Here is a 21947-nt window from a genome sequence, read left to right on the forward strand (position 1 = left end):
TTCAAGAAATATACCATGGAAAATTTTAACTAGAACACTACAAATCACTGAAGCATCCATTACCCAGAATTACAACTCTTTTACATTAGGTACTAACAATCCTCAAATGTTTGAGATTTGAGTGATCTAGATTATATTTCTCTGATCTGAGGTGGGGGTTGGTCTCTTCTGCCAAGTAACTAGCGATAGGACGAGAGGAAATGGCCTCAAGTTGCGCCAGGGGAGGTTTAGACTGGACATTAGGAAAAACTTCTTTACTGAAAGAGTGGTCAGGCCTTGGAACAGGCTGCCCAGGGAAGTGGTGGAGTCGCCATCCCTGGAAGTATTTAAAAGACGTGTAGATGAGGCGCTTAGGGACATGGTTTAGTGGGCATGGTGGTGTTGGGTTGACGGTTGGACTTGATGATCTCAGAGGTCTTTTCCAACCTTAATGATTCCATGATTCTATGATCTCTAGCTGGAGATTTAACATTTATCCCTTAAGCAAAGGTGCCTTTTAACATGCTTTATGCTTCTAATCCGGAACAGTTTTCTTTAATTAAATCTGTCACTACCACACTTCTAACTTAAAAAAATGTGATCTTTACCACTAGCATATGTTTTTTGCTTCATTATGCATTGTTTTGTCTTCATATGAGTAACCCACTGCCCTCATGTCTATTAGCTACCTGAAGCACTTTCCTAACCTTTACATAATGACTTCCTGCTTGATTTCCCAAGACTGATACATGAAAATGAACTAATACAAAAAGACCATACAAGTCTAAAATGCACTCAATTTGGCCCTGATTCAGCTGAGAACTTCAGCATATTCTTACCTTGTACCAAGTTTCAATGCCAGTTGTGCCGCACTAGAAGCATTTGCTTTCAGCTGCAAACAGGTCCTGAAAAAAGGTCCTACACCCCCATTTCTTTCCTTGAATCTCTTTGAATGTGACAAAAAAGGTACTTGCAGCATGATTTAGATTTTATTTTTTTTATTTCTTTTAGTTTCACATGACTATGTTAGCTAACAGACCACATAAACCTCTTTCAGTATTTTTCTCAATAACTACATGAGGAGCTCTCTGACAGTGCAGGAATCCCTGAACAGTTGTTATCCACTGCAGAACTGACACTTGCCTTATGTAAATTCTTCTTTGATTATCGTTTTTCAACAGTGTACTACTGTAGCCATTCAGCTCATAAAGCTACTCACCGTAAGAGTCATATGTTTCCTCACTCAGTCCGTGACCATAGTCATAGTAATCTGCTCCACTGTCCAGGAGGAGGGAAATAGGAAGAAGAAAGAGAAAAAGAAACAAAGCAGTTACATTTTAAGAAGCAATGCTTATCATTACACATTATATCTTTGAAAAGAAGAAAGCTTGAAGGATGTAGACATGCCCTAAGGTAAGAAAGGTAAGCATTCATGTGACACAATGACAGCTTAGGTCCTGTTTGTTCATTAATAAGAAAATAAAATAAACCCTATTTACGTCCATTTAGGATTTTTTCATCACTGAGCCCCTGCTCCACCATGTTAAATGTGGATGTGGGAATTTTGTATTTATAATTATACTTATAGATGGGAAGGTTGAAGATCTTATGAGACCCAATGAAAGAAGAGTAGGAGGTGTAGGTACTGAACCCAATTCCTTTGTCTTATAAACTGCTTTTCATTGCCTACTGTTGCCTAGTAAAGTTTTGTCTTTGCATCTTTAAATTCACTGATAAAAATGCAATAAAGGACAAGCAATTTCCTGCTTAGGGCGTTATTTAGTTTCTATACATGTATAGGTTCCAGTGTCTTCAAACCAAGATAAATGTACACATATGCAAACGCTCTCATTTTAATAGGCAGACAAGAAACAACAACAGGAACTTTAAAGTTAAAAGTAGAAATCTGAAGTCATTAGGATTCCAAAGTATGTATGAATACCATAACCATAGCCTAAACCAGTCTTCCATTTCATAATGGCATTTTTATTTGTATTAAGACCACTGAATGGAAACTGAAGGACAAGCCTTATTACATACTATTTTTCCATTATGCTTTCATATTTCACATAAGTATAGCTATGTATAGTCTTTTATATAATTGACAGAACAAAAGTCTATTGACATGTTTGTAGGACATCAAAAGCAAGTCTCAATTGTTTCTTTCCTTTTCTTTCTAACCACAGCCAGACCCAGGGCTGATGATATTTGGAAAATACAAACTGATGCTACCAAGTCATTACCTTCTGAGTGAGAAGGAAATCACTGTAATATATGATAACTAGCAAGTAATTACTAATATTGACAAAATGTTTCTAACATTAGATTGCTAACAAAATAAAAATCAGAGAAAAAAGGCAATTTATAGCCTTAACATGAATTAGCAGGTAAGGCATTTATATAAAACAAATAACACATCACAATTACTTCTAAACTGACACGAGACAAAGATAATTTGCTGTGTTTGGGTTCTTTGTGTTGGGCGGGGGGCGGTTTTGCAACTAAAGTTTTAAATACCACAAAATAATACAGGCCAGAAATAATACAAGTCTGGTGTGTGCAAATGCATATCTAGAAAGTGTGGATGAGTATCTGTTATTGCTAGTATAAGGCTTCCTTAACAAAAACTTAACCAGAATTCACTATGAAGACCCACAAAAAAAGTATCTGTAAACAACCTAAATGTTATCTACGGTTTGTCAGTCCATGTGATGAGGACCCCAGAATAACAAGGGCAAAGTTTGAAGCATAAGAAATAACATAATTTTGCCCTGCAGCAGTCAGTGATAAAACAGCCTTTAATCTGACAACCAACTTAAAACTGACATTCAACTACCCTTCCACATAGTACTTGATTATTTATTTTAAGGCTGTCATCAAGTTTAGAAGCCTATAGCAGCTGAGCCCTATCCCCATATCTGCCAATCCTGTCAGAATGACTTTCGCAGGGTTTTATTTCATAGACCTAAAGTACCTATTAAACAAAAAATGACTCATTTTACAGGGTATAAACTGCAAAACGAATAAACATCAGAAAGGAAAAATCTTTTATTTATACTGAAAATATATCATGACCCATCAAAATTAATAATCTTTCTAAAAAGTACAAGTTATAATGTGAAGTAATGTTGCCTAGTGCAATTCAATACACTCTGAGCACTTTCATTTGTGCTCTATGAACAATGCCAACGCTCTCTCAATTCAACTGTATGTTAAACAAATGCAAAACTTCAGATAAGACAACTTAAAGACTATGATCCAAAGAAAAGGGTAGAGACAACTGTAAGGAGTTCTGGGTAAAAAAACATTTAAAAGATATTTTTTTTTTTGTTTCAGCTGTAACAAAATAGCCCATGGAGTTCACAGCCAAAACCAAGGTATCTCAGCTTTTTTGGAGGAATTACAGTGCTGTATATGAAGTTACAGCTTACAGAACTGTATTTTCTTCAAACCAACCACCTGCTAAAAGGAAACTTAGTCAAAGGAACCTGCAATATCAAACTTCTTTGTAAATTGTACCTTTGAACTCATTAACTGAGACAGTGGAGGTAAATTCTATTGTGAGTAATTAAGTAGCTATATTAAATAAATCTTCCTCTGGACAGCAGGTATGATGTCAATTTTTGTTTTAAAAGCATCCTTGACATTTATATTTTTTTAATATGTGTTCTCTGGCATCTCAGCATTCTGACTGAAGACTATTCAAACTCTGTATTTCCCTTTAATCGATTTATTCTGGCAGGAAAACCCTCTTCTTCCTATTCCTTTCATTTCCTCTCAGAGAAAGGAGAGCAAAAACACAAAACAGGTTCTTTACCTCATGTGCCTCCCTTTACCTTTCAGAACAAGGTAAAAAACATACCATGGATCCCTTCCTTTTTAACCCAGCAAGACTAAACCTCGAGTCTGCTTTGAGTTCGTATGTTTTAAGATGTGAAATGTCTTCTTGAGGCCATTTTCTTCAATTTTCTTTTCCTAATTTTTCCTTTCTTAATTTTTCCTTACTTCTCCAGTTGCCTGCAAATAGTTTCTCCCTAGCAGCAGATGAGGGCAGTACCTGAAAGTTCTGTGGTGTCTACTTTGTAGATGGATAATTGCATTAAGTGGTATAGTCAGGCGAGTTTTCAAGCATTTTCCTAATCATAAAGTAAACAGTATAAGTGCAATCAACACTGGAGTATCAGATGTGAATCAGATCTTGTACATATAGAGCCCTTGCTTATATCTACTCATATTTATTCCCATTCCAGCACAAAGTCTTTGGGCTGACAAGAGAGAAGACAGATGGCAAAGAAATAAATGCTTTGATTTTTCCATGTCAACATAAAAACCTGGAACCACCTAATGGTATGGAAGGATTAGCAAACAACAATAAACTTAAGTATGTCACTTCTAATTGCTGAGGGCTGGGCATTAATCCTACAATGCTTAGAGGAAGTGTGAAGTGAGGCTTAAGTAGTTTAAATAAGGCCAGGGGGAAGTGCCTGTTTTCTCTGTTCAAGAAACAGCCTGAGATAGAGAAGAGCAACCTCAGATTTTAGCACTGCATCACTAATGAAGTAAAGCCTTAGAGGAGCTTTTTTATCTAGTAAAACAGAGGACTGGAAAGCTTCCTGCCATTTTTTCTAGAACCACTGTGCTATGAGAAATGTCTTAAAATACTTTAATTTAGAGGTATTCATAAACCTTCAAAGGCCTTGTGGAATATGACCTGAATTTCTCAGGCTTTTCTGCTAAGCTGATTGTTTCTGAAAGTATCTTGATGAACCATAATAGAAGAACAAGTCTTTATGAAAAAACCAAATAGCAGTAACTGCTTTTAACATGATGGTTAAGTCTTAAGGAACTCTTACCTTTTATACTGTATTAACTATTAGCTTATTCTGTCTAGAGATGCTGGAATATCCTCTTGGGACAGATATCAACAGAATGGTAGGGTTTCAACCTAACACTCATGAAGATAATCAGAATAGGTCATTAGAGGCTATTTTTGGGACAATCCTAGAACAGGCATGTCAACCACAGAGTGCAAGTGTTCTACAGTGTTTCCAAAAAATGCATAAAGGTAGTCAAAATACATCGTGATAAATGAATGTGATTGCCACGGCTCTTTAGATTTGATACAGGCATCTTTTAGAATCAGCATTATGCCATTTCTTGTTTGAAACAAAAGTAGTATGGCAGGCAGCCTGATTGCTAAGGGGAAGGTAAAAGGTCTCTGGTTGAAAGCTTCTAGTTTACTGGAAAAGCCCAGGCTTAAGCACACAAGCCTAGTTACTGGGTTTAAGCACTGAGTGAACGAAAACCTTCTTCCCCTTCAGTGATGAAAAACAGCTTTTGCAACCAGTTCAGCTTCTAGTAATGCTTACTAGGGAAAAATGGGAAAAAAAATCTGCTTTTTCTTTTGCACATTGGTATTACAAGTAACTTTGGGACTGATCCCTTTAAACAGAAGCCAGGGCAGTTTCAGAAAGTGAGAAAAAAAAACCTTTGAAACAAACAGTTCCTGTTCTGCCAAGTAGCTCCACGTATCACCTTTGTCCTTCTACACAGAGGTTGCACAGAACAGCGAAGTAGAAAGAACAAATGAGGATCTCTCTAGCAAGAGGTCTTATATGATAGATCCTGACTAATATGATCACATCTGAACAGAACTTTTCCACAAGGACAAGCCTCTTTTTATCATTCCTACCAGATCTTCACACTCAGCTGCTTCTTGTATCAAAAAGCATCTGTCACCAGTAAACAGGAAGAAGTGTGTCCCAAATGTTATTGTCAAGACAATAATCACTGTAGTGAAGCTTCTCGTATCTCCATAATTGTCTTGAACATTGAGTGGAGTATCTCTTCTTAATGCTTCTGTGGATCAGAAGCATTACCCTGCTTACAGCAGGATAGCATAAAACCGGGATATCAAGAGGAGATCCACATCTTTTCTTGCACCTTGCGGAAGAATTTTTATTTAATGTCCAGTTCTGCCACTTCTTAGCAGAAGTTTCTTTGGTACATACTCTCATCCCTGCATCTCAGTTTATGTCTGTAAAACAGGTAACGATCTCAGAAAGCAACTGAGACCTATATGTGAAAGCTTTATTACATACAGAGAAATGATGCAATCTTCCTTAAATTATATCCTATTGTACTCTCATATGGATAATACAAATAGCAAATCTATTTCCTATAATCTTAAAAGATGACCAGAGTGCCCCCTCAAGGATTCCCTTAGCTATCACTATTTAGAAATCACTTTTTATGGCAGAAATTGTAGTAAATTTCACTTCTGTAGAACACTGAAATGCTCTCAGAGGCATCTGCATTCTGGTGACACCTACCAGGCACAGAACTATGTCTATGTACTCACTTCTAGCAGAACTCTACACATTTCCCTAAAGCTAACAGTTTTACCATCTGAAACGTCCAGTTATTGGTGTTTGTGAACTCATTGTCTTTTTTTCTCCCCACTCCACTCCCATGAGTCATCCCTCAAAACAGGAAAGGTAAATGGCAAGTAGCAGAGGTGACTGAAGCACACAGTACAAGTAAGGCTTCCTTTCAGGAACAGCAGCAGCAGGGACCTGTGGCTTTACCTTGAAACTATGAATAGAATACAGCAACAATCCATTCCTAAACATGGGAAATGCTAAATAAAATGTCAAAAATCTGCTAAAATCAAACAAGAAAGCACCAGCAGAAAAACTAAAAATTCAGGCTGCATAAACATCAGCATTTTGGTTTGGCCAGTGAATTAGAAACCAAGTCCCTGTGTCCTGGTTTGGCTGGGATAGAGTTGATTTTCTTCCTAGTAGCTGGTATAGTGCTGTGTTTTGGATTTAGTATGAGAAGAATGTTGATAACACTGATGTTTTAGTTGTTGCTAAGCAGTGCTTACACTTGTCAAGGACTTTTCAGCTTCCCATGCTCTGCCAGGTGCACAAGAAGCTCAGAGGGGACATAGCCGGGACAACTGACCCAAACTGGCCAAAGGGATATTCCATACCACACTGACGTCATACTCAGTATATCAACTGGGGCGAGTTGGCCGGGGGGGGGCAGCGATCGCTGCTTGGGGACTGGCTGGGCCTCCCGGGGGGTGAGGGGTCACATCACTTGTTTTTCCTGGGTTTTGTCCTCTTCTCTTACTCTCTCTCATTGTTTTCCTTTTCATTACAATTTATTATTAGTAGTAGTAGTATATTTTATTTAAATTATTAAACTGTTCTTATTTCAACCCACGAGTTTTCTTACTTTTGCTCTTCAGATTCTCTCCCCCATCCCACTGGGGGGCGGGGTGTGGGAGGATGAGCGAGCAGCTGTGTGGTGCTTGGTTGCCGACTGGGCAACCAACGACAACTCCCAGCCATCCCCAGATCACATTTGTCTGGATTGCAAAGCAGTTTGTGGGAAGTGAACTAGACTGCTATCAGACAAAACTAAGCCAGATGTCTTAAACTATCCAGGTGTGTACCAAATGTGTTCCAACTGCTAAATGGAGAACAGAGATGTGAATCAACATGAACATTAACATTGGAAAAAGAAGCGGTTTTTTTCCCCCTTTCCCTCCAAACAGACAAGAATACTCAGGACAGTGGAAGCAGCAGAGAATAATGAAGATCTGACAGGTATCAGTCAAAATCTTTAGATTATCCATTGCAATACTGGAAAGAGCTGTGGGTATTATTCCGTCTAATTCTTGGTTATCCCTCTTGAGTCCTGCATAAGATGATGTTAGAGATCCAAAATGATGTTACTTGTCACAGATTGGAGTACAAGATAACAGTGCCTTTAATACATCATCATCCACAAAAACTGCACAGACGGTATGTCACCATTCTGTCATTAGAAATACTACTCAGTAAGATATACAACATACCTTCTTGTCTTTCTAATTTGTTGAAGGAGTAGTACAACTTTCATCATTTTCTATAAATTTGCTACCCTTACTCATCAGTTGAAATTGAAGAGCATTTGAGAGAAAAAATATCATTCCATCCCACTTTTATATGATTATAATTCAAAAATAATAAAAGTGCCAGCAAGGAATGTATTTGGTTAAAGAGATTATATTTAACTGTTTTCAGGGCTGCATAATCATAAGCATCTGACAGATCTTAAAAGCAATGTATTGCCATTGAGATCTTTCCTGTGCTTCTCTAGTGCCCCTTACACAGGCAGGGTTCAAGCCTAGCCTCTCCAAGTAAAGTAAGGCAGACCTCTTCCTCTTGTGTTAAAGAAGTCAATCCACTTAACTGCTAAGACTTGTTTGCTGGGCTTATGTGGGCTCTACTACTTTTATGAATATATATGTTCCAAGTACATTGCACCTGACAATTACACCACGATAAACCTCAAATTCTTATGGTTACTAAACTGTATTTTTCATCATCTGTTTACTAAATAATGCCAAAATTATGCTTAAAAGTAGAATTTACAGCTCCCAGTATTTCTTCTAAAATAAAATACAAGCGGGAGAAAAAAATAAGACCAATTTAAAGTTTTCCTGCAACTATCTCCCTTTTCTAAAGTTGCCCAGTTAAATACGTATTTCCTCACCAATGGAAAGAAGCAAGATTTTTCTTTCCTTGAAAGCAAAACCAGAAAGGATAGTCTAAGAGAAAAAACTGCAATTTTCAATTGCTGCTAGTAAGCAGACATAGTATGTTGACTGTCAACGAGCAAAATAGTGTCAAATCTTCATCTACAAAAACGTGTTCTGTGACAAAAATATGCTCTGAACTGATGAAATCTGATTTCTCATGCCTCTCCCATTCAACTAGACATTGGCTTCCAAGAAAGTGTGAGTTTCCAGTGAAGTTCCTTCTCCACCCCACACCAGGGAAAATAAATCTTCCTTATATATATATTCTTCACTGTCTACTGCAAGCGTGAATTTATGATGTCCTTTCTCTAGTCATAGAGAGACTATGTGGTCTCTCTTCCTTATTGTGGTATCTCTTAATGAAACTGGTAGAAATTTTATTATGCAAGACATTTGAAAAGTTATTTCTAAATGAATAATAACTTCAATTTTTAAGATTTGAAAGCCTGATTATCCAAGTTGTGTCTCCAAAGACAATACAGCACTGCTGCAGCATCCTGCTGAGGCCTAGCAACTGGATACTCTCCTTGCTCTTTGTAACCTCCATCACCCAAGCTTAAAGTACCCTTTTTCTTGAAAACATACTGTAATTAAATTGAAGCCCTCAAATAATTACAATGTTTTTAAGCTATGACCAATTCCACAAGTTACCATTTAAATGCTATATCGTAGTTATATTTCAAAAATATTCACTGTTAATGAGTTTTTCTATTAAGGACTTTTAAAAAGATCTTATTTGACCTATCCATTTCTCCTGTTTTCACCTGTGTTATCAGTCAAGGAAAAAATTCTAAAAAAAGTCCTAACAAATACTCATCCTCTTATAATTATATTGTGGTAATTCAAGCACCCAGTTTAACCTGCTGTACAATCACCTAAGTAAAATTAAACCCATTATGCAAAATGAATAATCTAATTTTATGAAATAATTCCTTTTTTGGATTTCTCAAATACTTAAAATTTCATGTTACTACTTTTTCTACTACTATAACACCTCTAAGTTTTCTCCAATAGGTCTCAATTTATTTTTAAACGCATTTTCACTTGTTTTCTAAACACTGAGGCATAGTCATAAAGTTTAATAGCAAAGCCATGAAGAAAACCAAAATTTTTTGTATCTAAAAAGCATTTTACTAAGTATAATTAGTACAAATTAAAAGTAATCCTAACGTTTCTTAAATAGTGAAGTAATCTACTAATGTCAACACGATGAGGATTCTAAAAACCTTTTCCACTTTTGCTGTGAGTGCAGCATGTGATATACTTATGTTAAGATTAATTTTTCCTTTAAAGATAAGTTTCTTCCATCATTACACTTGAATTGCCTTAGTCTTATTCTGGTTTAATGAGGTTTCAGACCAGATTTCTGTAAACCAATTTAAAAAAAAAATTCAAGCATGTATGCTAGACTCAGAAATAAAACTATCTTGCTATCGAGGCACTTCTGAATATTTTATCTTGTCACATTTTAACAGGTAACAAAAAAGGAAAATGATCTATCTAAACCTGAAGAACTAGATCTGAAAAACTGCAGAAAATAATCTCTTCCAATAATATGAGCATAAAAATTAAGCAGGAAACCACATGGCAGGGATTTTCAGTTAAAAGATACATTAGCTTGTTTATGCTAATGCTTCTGAGGCTTTATTTGTGCAGAATTATAACCTCCAATAAAGCTCGGACATACCAGGTGTTCATAAGCAACAACAATTGCAAAATACTAGCTATTTGCACCATCCCCAGAAATCAAACTGTTATGGATTGATTTGATTTATAAGTCAGAGCATGAAATACAAACAGCTACTAGCATTAAAATCCAGAGAATTACATCTTGAAAAGCTACAGTAACAGACACTGTTTTACATATAATGCATATTTATACACCCTGGAAATGCATGATTGCTGACAAACTTAACAATGTAAATTTAAAACACTGAGCATCACAAACAAAATGTTAGCAATTAACTTTCAAATACCAATAGCAACACCTCCGTAAGCCAATTTCAAATCCATAGACGCAGCTCTTCATGAAAATCCTTCTCTTATAAACAGCAATGTTGTCATCTTTCGTATGCCTGCTAAGCACAGTTTCAGAATACATCTGAAAATTTGAGTTCCTAGTGGAAAATGGGGAGGATCTTGCCAAGAACTACATACTAGGAATCAGCTTCTCTCAAAACTAAGGTGCACAAACTGGAGTGGCACAAAATCAGGGATGTAGAAATTTGAAGGATTTTAGCAAACCGATTTAGTTGTATTATTTAGGCATCAGTTGAACAACAGCCACTGCCAGATTTCAAGGTGGTTTTATTTTAGTCCCCTTTTCAACCTGATATCCAGTTACTTAGTTCTTAAGTAACTACCACAAGCTACGAAACAAATTTCCTTTTTAACCATGGGGTCTTTTTGCATAGTCTTCCCTACTTTAAAGAAATTTTATGTCTTGAATCAATCACCGTTGAAACAACGGTAAAGAATAAGGCCTCACCGCATGGCATTCGTAACACTGGGTTTTCAACATGCTTAGGAATTACCAATGGACATTTATCTTTTTATGCTTTTAGATAAATAATTTAAAATAAAGTTGCAGCATGTACTTCTCACTTCCCAACACATTAACCAATAAACACAGAGTAAACTAGAGGCACTGAATAAACACAGGTGTTCTGAAGAGAATTTGCCAATTCCCTCAATTGAGATTAGCTTGACTGGATGGCTCTAAGGTGTACAGGCAACTTACAGGTATTGGAATGTATCACGTTTTGGTATAATTTGACATGGTAGCAATTATTATTAGATATGCAAGAAGAGCAACTGAGAAACACTATGTTTAAGCCAATAGCACAATGGTTGTTGCCGAGAGAAATCTAGAGCATTAGTAAGTGCAGAAACCAAAAAACAGTGCATAATGCTGTAGACAATGCCAGCAATTACCTTAAGTCCTAATATTTCCCCTTATATCAGTGTTTAGATTAATTTCTTCTGCAACGGAGTGAAGGTGAGATCACCAAGACTGAAGACCTAAGCCAGCTTTCAAATTATAAATTCTAATTAAACACAAAATGACTACATTACTACATCAATGACTTACTACTTTTGCCCCTAAACAGACAGAGGCATATAGTTATACAAACTATTCCTTTTATAGTTGAAACTGCTGATCTGTTGTAGGTAAGAAAAACCTACAAGAAAGCTAGATAAAAGCAGGTGGTTTTTTTTTTTCAGGAAAAGAAGTATCCAGTTTTAAATACTAGCAGACAAGCCTAAAGGAGTTATTTGAAACTTCTGAGTGCCATGAAGCAGACGGATGGGGTTCTCCACATTTTTTTGTACTACAGTAACTGTGTTAGCCATTCTCTCTTGATGGTAAACTTAAAAGCACACAGTAAGCCTTTAATGTTGTTGGAGAGGTAACAAACCCAGCCCCCTTTCTCGGCAACCTTGTCATATAATCTGAATTTTAGTAACAAACCTCATTCTTTGGCATGTTAACTCTCTGCAGCATCTGTCACTGCTATGAATGGTTGATCATAAGTACCTCTGCAGTCATCTCAATGCTATTAAGCAGATGGCAGCGCTAAATCCGAATGATGTAGTACATCTCCCTGGTGGACTTTGTTTCCATACACTACCATTATTCTACAATTCCTCAGTGATAAATCTTATGTATTCTAGAGAACATTAAACAGTGAACTGACAGTGCCAATTGATTTATTAGCATCCATTTCCCTTTGCCCTGTTATTGTCTTCACAAACACTTGTGCAGATCATGTATGGAGCCACTAAGGGACAAAAGCACTTTTGCTCAATTTGAAACATATTTCAGAGATTTAAAATAAATAGAATTTTTCTTCATGCTGAAAACGTTTTAACTGATCTACAAATTTAAATGAAGACCCAAGTAAATGCTCCTGCTTCCTCCACAATATTCTTCTGAGTTTTCATAATAAAATTGGTCTAGTATTAACATCAGGCCATTAAAACACCCACTACTTTCTGCAGTAAATCCAAGTAAGGGATTAAAGTTCTAGACAGATTTGGGGAAGTCCTTTAAGAGTCCTTTAAGCTAGGCTGTGTAAGTAAGCATGCATATGCACCGGTGAGGGGAGCTGACAAATCTACATGCATCTGACATAAGAAAATATCAGCACCGGCAGTCACATGAGCGTGGTTTCACATTTGTAACTCACATTCTACCATAAGATCCCAAAAAGGTTTTTGGCATACAACTGCACATGTTAAGTTACTACATAGGTATGTAAAAGAAATTTTATGAAGGAATTACTGACTGCATCATGTGAAATCTGTCCTGCATGACAGAGTAACATTCAGCCTAGTCTTGCTGCTCTCCTTAGCTAGGCATTGACCATCAACCACAGATGATCATGGCTTTTGACAGTGTTCATTATGCTCTATTAAGGTAAAACTGTCTCAGCTGCTTTAAGTATTTGCTAGCCTTTGGTTTTTCAGAAACTGAGAAATATTTTGTTAAATTAATTTTAGATTGCTTTGGTTTTTTATAACAATACTGAACAGCCCAGTTAATTAACCACCCCAGTTTATACTGGTAAAAACATCATCTAACAATCCTCTGCAAAAAACTATGTATAATTTAGTCAGATCTCTTCTAAAAAATCAGTTAAGATATCTAGTCAAGCTCAGTACAGCTCCAAGGGATATTTTTAAAGTCTTTTTGATAATAAAAAATAATTGTGTTAAAAGACATCCTGAAGCACTATTTGGGGCTTTGTTGCACAAACAAAAACTGTCGATAAGAAAATATTTTAAAGGAAAACTATTTTTATAGGCTTATAGAGCATTAAGGTAGATGAGAACTTGGAGAAAATTTTCATGTTTCTCTCCTTATTACTGCTGTGACAGGTTTTAACTAAAGCTTCAGATTGCCAAGCACAAGCAAGGATAGTCTCACACAATGTCAAATAAAATGCCATTACACTTTTAAACACACATGATTTGGTAGCAGCAAGCAGTTAGGTTATAAAAAGGAAGAACTGCTATTCTTCATATCCGAACATATCACCCATTCTAGTCCATCTCAGCTTTGGACACTTCTGGGAAATACACTAGAAACATCAAAATTAAAAACAGTAAAGGAGAGTCATGTGTTGTACTGAATGGTCAAATTTGGAGAATTCCCATCTTTAACAGAGGAATCATTAAAATAAGCAAAAACTTTAAAAACAAAATGAGTATTTCAACTGTCTCCACTGTACCACACATGTACATTGTACACAAAGTACACTTGTGAACATTAACCAAGTTTGATGAGGTGCAGGAAGAGGGTTCATATACTGAAAAACTACAGCAAATAATTTAATGAGCCAACCCATCTTTTCAGTTTACTAGCTATTTCTCAAATTTCCTCTTTAATACACATCATTAATATCACAATCTTCTAGAGAAAATATCAGAAGACATACTAGAAATACTATTACTTTTTAAGATTACTACTTTCAACTTACAACAGGAAAGAGGAAAGTTATTTACACATGCTAGTCACTAAATGATGCATTTTCAACACGTGAATGCCCTCTATGTGCAAATGTGTTTTCTTTCCATGCTTTATGAGGGCAAAATATCAAGAATGATGTAAGGCTAAACTATGAAAACAATACACTTTTCCCTAATTTCCTTCACAGTAAGGACATTGTCATGCACCTAAATATGATAAGTATCTCTTAGTGGTTACAAAATGACATTTTGCAATATGGGCTACCCTTTGATATTCAGATTAAAGATAGGAATGCTGTTCTAGGTAGCTCAGATGGCTGTTTATAGTTATTAGGTTTTGCCTGCCAATACAATCCTAAAAATCTTTTTGCCAAGCCAGAAAATATGCCAGAAAATGAGTGTCGATACCCCGTGAGAAATGTACAAGTGAATCATTTCTTGTTTTCTTTTACCATGCAGCACTTAATAAAATCAGGGGAAAAAAATGAAGTAATCATTCAGAAGATAATGAATTCAACAAAATCTAACAGCATATGTATTGGTAAAATGTACAGGTAAAATACAAAGCAGAGCAATCATTTCGTGAAGTATCTTCTTCCAGACTGGGCTAAGCACGTGCACATATTATATCTGAAAATATTATATATATTGTTACGTATCAGTCCTTTACAAGAGCAATTTCGTTTCTTGGGAGATCTGCTTTTTGCTAATTTTAGTTCAAAGGAAAAAAAACTCTTAGTGACAATGTTCTTAAAGTGGAAAAAAATCAAATCCAAGTAATGTTTAGTTTTGGCTCAGGCAAATGATTTTGTAATGAAGTCCAAATGTTTGTGTGCAATAAACCCATTTACCAACACTAGAAGCAGTAAAACAGAACAGAATTACCAACATAAAAGTTGAGGACTATTTTGGTAATTTTCTTTCTGGAAAAAAATCCATTACCAGCAGCTGCTCTCTAAATGTAACATCCTACAGAGCCTCGTATTTTGAAGGTCCTACACTGCTGGTTTCTTAAGTCATATTATTTTTATCAATTTTCAGTAGCTTACAAGACTCTGTAGGAGCCAAGTATCAGACACAAATATATTTTCATTATGTTGTTCTCAACAATAATGACACTTGAACTTTCCACTAAGCTTTTTTACATTGATTAAATTGTTGGGCACAGGAAAATATTCATGTATACAACAAAATTTAAGTTGGGTCTGTCAACACTACAGCAAAGCAGATGTCAGGTGTAAACATCTCAACTTTGCTGTGAACAGTTCTGTACTATTTTAGATAAGGCTACATTGTAAAAAAAGTCTTGAATATTTAGCAGAAGGTAAAACAGTCTAATCAGTATCTATTTATCAACATCACAATATCCACCAATATCTCCCTTTCCTACTGTTTTCTTTTCCCAGAGGGCAAGGTTTGAAGCTCTAATCACTCCAAATAACCAAAGCAGAAATGCAGAACTAGAGCATTTTGTTTTACTTTACCATTTTCTCAACAGTCTCGTTTCAACCATTTGAAGCTTATTGCCATAAAAGTTTCAAGAAATTCTCAATGACATTACAAAATCTACTACTGATCAAACTATGAATGGTTGGTCTAAAAGAAAGAGTGGAATAAATTACAACTCAGTAAAAGGTGCACAGAAGGTCCCTTTCCAGACATGCACATTAAAAATACCTAATAGGGGGGACGATCAGCCAAGCTGCTAAATAATGTGTCATGTGATACTTGCCATTAAGTTCAAACTACCACCTAATACAAGTAGTTTGTACTTCATGGCATTTTTCCTACCATTGGGACACATTACTATTCCTTGTAATTCATGGAGTTTTCAAATAGTGACTCCTTTGAAGAAGGCAAAATTTTAAGAAAATAAATCAGAAGTGCTTAAAAATACTGTTGGGAATGAAGTGGGGGAAGGAACACAAATGGCGAGGTTGAAATTTGTCACAAAGACAATTCCACAAAGGAGTAAAACAAACTAAAGGGTGTACTTTTTTTTACAGCCAAATAAAGGTAAATTGCTGGAATATAATCATGTTTAAGAAGTAAGAAAATGCAATCAGCTCTGTTTTTCAGATGATTTAGTACCTTTTATAAAGTTTTTTTTCTCTTCTCCCCTCCCTGCTCCCCCTCCCTCCCAAAATGAATTTTCCTGAATTTCCTGAACTTTTGAAAACTTTCTGATTTATAATTTGGCATCACTAAAACTCTTTGTTTCAAGTTCTCATTTCTGTTTCTTTTCAGCTACTCAGTAACTTGACTTTTATATTTATGTGCTACTAGAGACAAATAACACAGGGGGTTATTTCTAATAAGCCTCTTATAACATTTTTGCTGTTTAAGATGAAATTGAGAAAATCTTTAAGAAAAACTAACTTTCCAGCTGTAGAATATTTCAAATGTAGTTACAGCAGATCTGGAGACTTACCTTTGTGCTTGAGTGCTATAGCTGTTATCATAGGAATCGTAGCTTTGTTCATCATATGCAGTTCCATAACCATCATCATACTCCTGAAATGATATAAAAGAAAGGTAATATTAACCATAACCACACTCCAGAAACAAAGTAGTAATCTAGTTCTAAATATGAAAGACAATACTCTCCTGCAATGCATATATGACATATGTACACCATGAAATGGCAAAATCTTGATGATATTAATAGTGACTACTTCCATTCAGAAGGTCACACACATGTAAGACTATACTTACTTTAAAGGCATTTTGAACTACTGGCAATGTGCTTCAAAAAGATTTTTTTAGTTAACACTGGCTTGTGCAGAGACAGTTCAAATGCTTCATGTCTCTGTACTTGAATTTGAGATGAGTGAGCTACTGATCTTCAGGAAAGCTCTGGAAGCATCTCAGGAATCAAAACATCTGAATAAAAATTGTGCAACTGACTTAGGTAGCTGACTTATTTCCGGACAATAAATTCAATATTCTACATAGACTATGTACAGGAAAGAAATTCCCTAGAGATAAGACTAGTAAGAATGACGGTTTTACTTCTTTGAATGCCCTCTGTATACTCTACTCTTCAACTTGTGGGAGTTTAGCATCCATTAAGAAACTAAAAGTAAGGATTTCTTACTCCTCCCACATTATCCACATTAAAGTAACACTGTAGTAACACCCTTCCCAAAATAGCACTGGACTTAAACACCAAGTTGAACAAGCTACTAACTCCAGCTACCAGCCATACAGAAGTTAAGATAAAAACAAGTGACAATGATACTGTGTTTTCCCAGAGAAGGATGAACTACAGAAATCCAAAGAACTGTCACCGATTTATTGTTTCATCCAGTAATAAACCTAACTGAGCTAAACACATGAAAAGTAGAAACAGCTCTTCCATCGTACTGATTCCTAGGAAATCCTAACATCTAAATCCTATCCAAATATGCCAAAGACCTCAATGGATATTTAGAGGTATCTCGTCCAGTTTTGCCAGATGAGAATGACCTAATGAGAAGACACTTTGAAGATACAGGGACCCAGAGAAATGAAAATCAGGCATCATCTTATATATGGTGTTCTCTGAATAAGTGTGTATCAAACCCTGGCATGTACGGATAAAGTCTCATGAAAGAACAAACTATTTCCCAGGAAAAGGAACCTTTAAGAATCTTTCAGTGATGACAGAAAAAACCAACTAGCAGTATCAATTAGGTAGGGATGACAAATAATGGATTGTCCAACTCTAGTAGAAAACATCTCCAATGACTGGAATCTGACAGCTTTCTAGACACTGTAATGAAAGCTTTCTATATCAGAAGCCAATGACATCCTCAAAACAACTGATAGGAAACTGAATTTGCCAAGAGAGTTTTTAGCATTTTTCCAGTCATCTGAACTGCTTCTATGGAAAACCAGGCAATCTGCACATCCATACTGCTTCACCACCACTAGATCAGTGAACATGATCGTTTCCCAGAAGTGATTAGTACAAGGGTGCCTATGAATAATTGCAGGCACAAGTGAGTGAGAGCCTATTCACAGGTCTGGAAGAAGAAACGAGGACTCTTCCAATTGTCTGTTGCAAAGAGATCCATGGATAGTCCTACCTGAAGAGGAAATGCATTGTTTCCTCTTTCAGGAAGAGGACAATTGTCCTGAAACTAGAAATTATTTTATAGAGTCTTAGCATTTTCTTTGCCCATGTGATATGAATATGGATTTTTCGTGATAAGCGACACACTAAACCCACAAAACCATTGCCTCCTGGCAGTTCTTACGAACAAGCACTTTATTACTTATTGATGCAATACACAGACATCTGTTAACAATACAGACATTGATCAACAGCAGAAGCTGCCTGAGCCAACTTATTTGCTCTGTTCCAGAACATTTACATGACATTTGGTCTCCTCTCATAGAATCTCCCAACTGTGAACCAGCCATTCCTAAGAGGGACTCGCAAACTTCAAACCGTGCACACCCGGCAGTGACAACAAATGAAAGCAGAGGACGGAAATCAACCTTTTAATATGTTAGGAAAGCTTTGCCACTAAGGAATCACTGGAGATTTCTTAAGCAATCAGTCCTATTCTTCACATTTATGTTAAGTATTTTACTAAAAACTGATCATGAAAGAGAAGGGGGAAACAGACTAGTCTGAAGTTATGGTGTATTCTATGACTTCTTGCAGACAAAGGAACAAAGTAAATTTGAAATAGGAAGAGACTTATGTTAACAAGATGTCCAGCAGAACAAAAGGAAAACTTTGGGGAGGTCCATGCTGTATGAGACGTCAGTGTTTCTAGTATCAGCATTTCTCTTCCAGAGAAATTTTGCCCAGAACTCATTACTGTTTACCATTTTGTGTGTAAATCAATTGACTACTGCAGAAATTAAGCCCTATGTTATTATACTGTTGAAAGTAGCTCTTATAAGCTTTGAATGGAAAGATACCTGGTTTGTAGTTTATATGTGGGACTCATGTCACTTAGCATTAAAAAGATCAACCTGTGCCGTTGCAATTACTGTAATCTGCTTAAATAGATCAATTCTTCCTTTTTATTGCTGCATTTACATTTATAAAACCAAAAATTTACATTAAAACCAAGATAAAATTCATGTGCAACATGCTGCAAAAATAGAGTAGGTTTAAAGAGCTGCCTTCAGTGGCTTGTTCTGTTAAGAGATAAGAGATTGAAATTCCAAAACATTTGTTTACTGTGCACTATTCCCTTGAAGTAGCAATTAGGCAGGGGCAGCTGAAGTATGTTTCAGAGCTTTCCCTGAATTAGGTCTGACACAGTATTTTCTCTTAGTCATACAGTATTTGAAAACTTTCAGGTTACAAATAAGGTTGGTCAAGGCAGAATGGTTTACATTTTAGATTAAATCCACACTACTTGAGTATTTTCTGAAACACAGACCTCTTGCGGCTTCAATAAATGTTTTCTTTAACTTTTAGTATCTAGGTGAAATGTGCTTGACCATCTGGCATGTTTCAGTACTATAAAATATCATGCTAACTTCAATGAAAATAGCTATCATTTTTACATATATATAATGAAAATGGACAGGACAGAACTTAAATATGCACAGATATCCTGTACTAAAGTACATCACAGATTCACTGACAAGCATTGCTATACAGATTTCTTTCTGTATAATCCAGGAGGAATTACACTTTCATAAGAATATTTTAATTGCCTTTTTCCTGCTTATTTTTCAGCATGTTTCAGGTATTTATAAGAGCATTCATTTCTGTATTTAAAGCCATTATTCTTCTTCATATGGATGACAGCATTTGCATTCCTACTACCTACCAACTGCAATACAATGGACTTCCCCTCTACTCCAATTATGTAAGTCTAAATAACTCTTCCTAGAGGTACTCAGTAATCAGAAAGAGTCTACTGGTGAGGCCATACTTCCTCTCCCACTCCAAAAACCAAGCACCCAAACAAGATAGTATTTTCATCCCATGAATGGGAGCATTTTATTTCTGTTACTCATTATTGTATTTGTCAGGATAACCTAGAAAACTAACTCTCATCACATTCAATCCGATTAAAAGAAGGCAAGTGTGCTGTACAGTTTGTGCTTACAACAAAAATGTAGAAGAAAAATGAGCTGAAAATGCTGAACTTAAACTATAGGTATTTTCCACACATGTGAAATATCAACCAGGAAGGTATCAAGAGCAACTGTCCTGCCTTCTGTTAATTTCAGTCTTAAGAATCTTCCCCCAAAGTTTAACGGAACAGCTGGAATTACAAGACAGATTTTCTGAAAAAAATATGAAATTACTCTAACATCTCAAACCTTTATTAATAATTCTTTATTAAGACAGCCTGTAAGCCAGAATCACATTACATTTCCCCACACAGAGAGCTTCTGCCTACAGTTGTCTCAACGATAGTGCCCGCAGTTGATATAAACCCAAAGAGCAGCACTGGTAACAGTAATTGTTCAGTGCAAAGTGCAGAAATTTTTCATGAACAGAACCAAAGGCAATGTGTAAATATGCACCCTTCAAATATATTAAATAGTAAGTTACTATCACAGGTCAAAAGATAAAAGCAATGAAAGCAATCTTTGCCAAAACCCCTGCACTATCCAAAACATTATAAATCACGCTAAGCCTTGCTCATCTGAGTTTCCAATAATTAAGTACTTTAAACATACCCTTGCTCATGGGGAATAGGAAATGGTGGCTTTAAATTATAGTCTGCTGGCAGTGACAATGACAGACTAGTGTTTGAGCCCTCTTTAGGGGAAATTAAAAATGTTTCGAAAAGAACAAGACAGAGAAACAGGAAGAAAAAAGAGGGTAAAAAGTTCATTTTAATGAAAAGGTCATTTGCATTGCTGGAAAAAAATCATCAAATAAGAAATGAATTTTCAAGCTCTCCCCAACTAAGGAAGTCCATCCAGGGGAAAAATTTAAGGCTGTTATCACTAAACTAAAAGGTTGTTTTTTCTTTTCCTCATCATTCTCTGAAATTAATACTTACACCAGTACTTTATCACAGAATACTGGTAGAATGTCTTCCTTTTAGATAAAAACTATCACATTCAAAAAAATGTATATGCAGAGATTAACTTGAAGGAGAAAGAACATGAGACAACATCAGTGCAATAAAGATTTTTTTTTTTTTTGGCAAATTAGAATTGTAAAGGGAAGGAACAGCCATTTTGTTACGTGGAAATAACACCTCCCCATCATTTAATTAAGAGGGAAGATTGGGCAATCAGAACAAATACGGGTAGCTACTACCATCTAAAGTCTGAGTGATAACATTAAAGACATTAGCAGCAAACATGCACAGACTGTAAGCTCTTATTTTGTAGATTTTCATCTGTTTTAATCTAGAAAGAGCCTAGCACATATTCAACCAGAACAAATAACCTTCACACTCAAAACAACTAAGCAAATAAAAACATTTGAAATTAATGTTGCATGTTATTTGTGTGTTAGTGTGAGTATACTCATAGTACAGACTTAGTATGAAGATTACAAGCTTAAGTCTGAATTAAGTCTGAAGCACTGCTTTGTCCACCAGTAAAAGCAACATATTTCTGGAAATATCCAGAAATGCACACTTCAGGAACTACAAAGTTTTTTAAAACTTAGCAATCCCTAAGCTTTAGGATCTTCCAGAATCAGGCAATAACTAAACATAAATTTTTAAAGAGTAGATTTTGAAGTCTGTTATCAGCGTCTCTTTTGTATCCAACTGTTCTGTATACCCTTCTAAGTAGTCTGTGTCTGTAAATTAAAAAAATCTTTGCATGTAATTGGAAATAGTTCATAATGTTCTTTTTCAAGTTACAATTTACTTAACATTAGAAAGGCTCCCTAGGTCTCTTACTGGTAGACATTCCGTCTTAATTCAATTTCTTATTACAGAAAGCAATCTCATTGAAGCATTCTAATTGA

The 21947-nt window shown here is 35.8% G+C and overlaps 1 protein-coding gene across 1 annotated transcript in view; it reads right to left on the reverse strand.

The window, feature by feature from the left end:
- The window catches only part of LOC104080402 (KH domain-containing, RNA-binding, signal transduction-associated protein 3-like), a gene marked incomplete at its 5' end in the record, with an annotated part of 56203 nt that overhangs the window by 3728 nt on the left and 30528 nt on the right, over positions 1-21947 (reverse strand). Inside the window, 2 exons of the mRNA XM_009582783.1 lie at positions 1199-1257; positions 16479-16561. Coding sequence (XP_009581078.1) covers positions 1199-1257; positions 16479-16561 — 142 coding nt within the window. The remainder of the gene's footprint in view (positions 1-1198; positions 1258-16478; positions 16562-21947) is intronic.

This window comes from Fulmarus glacialis, unplaced genomic scaffold (assembly GCF_000690835.1).
Source record: "Fulmarus glacialis isolate BGI_N327 unplaced genomic scaffold, ASM69083v1 scaffold5718, whole genome shotgun sequence".
Classification (NCBI taxonomy): Eukaryota; Metazoa; Chordata; class Aves; order Procellariiformes; family Procellariidae; genus Fulmarus; species Fulmarus glacialis.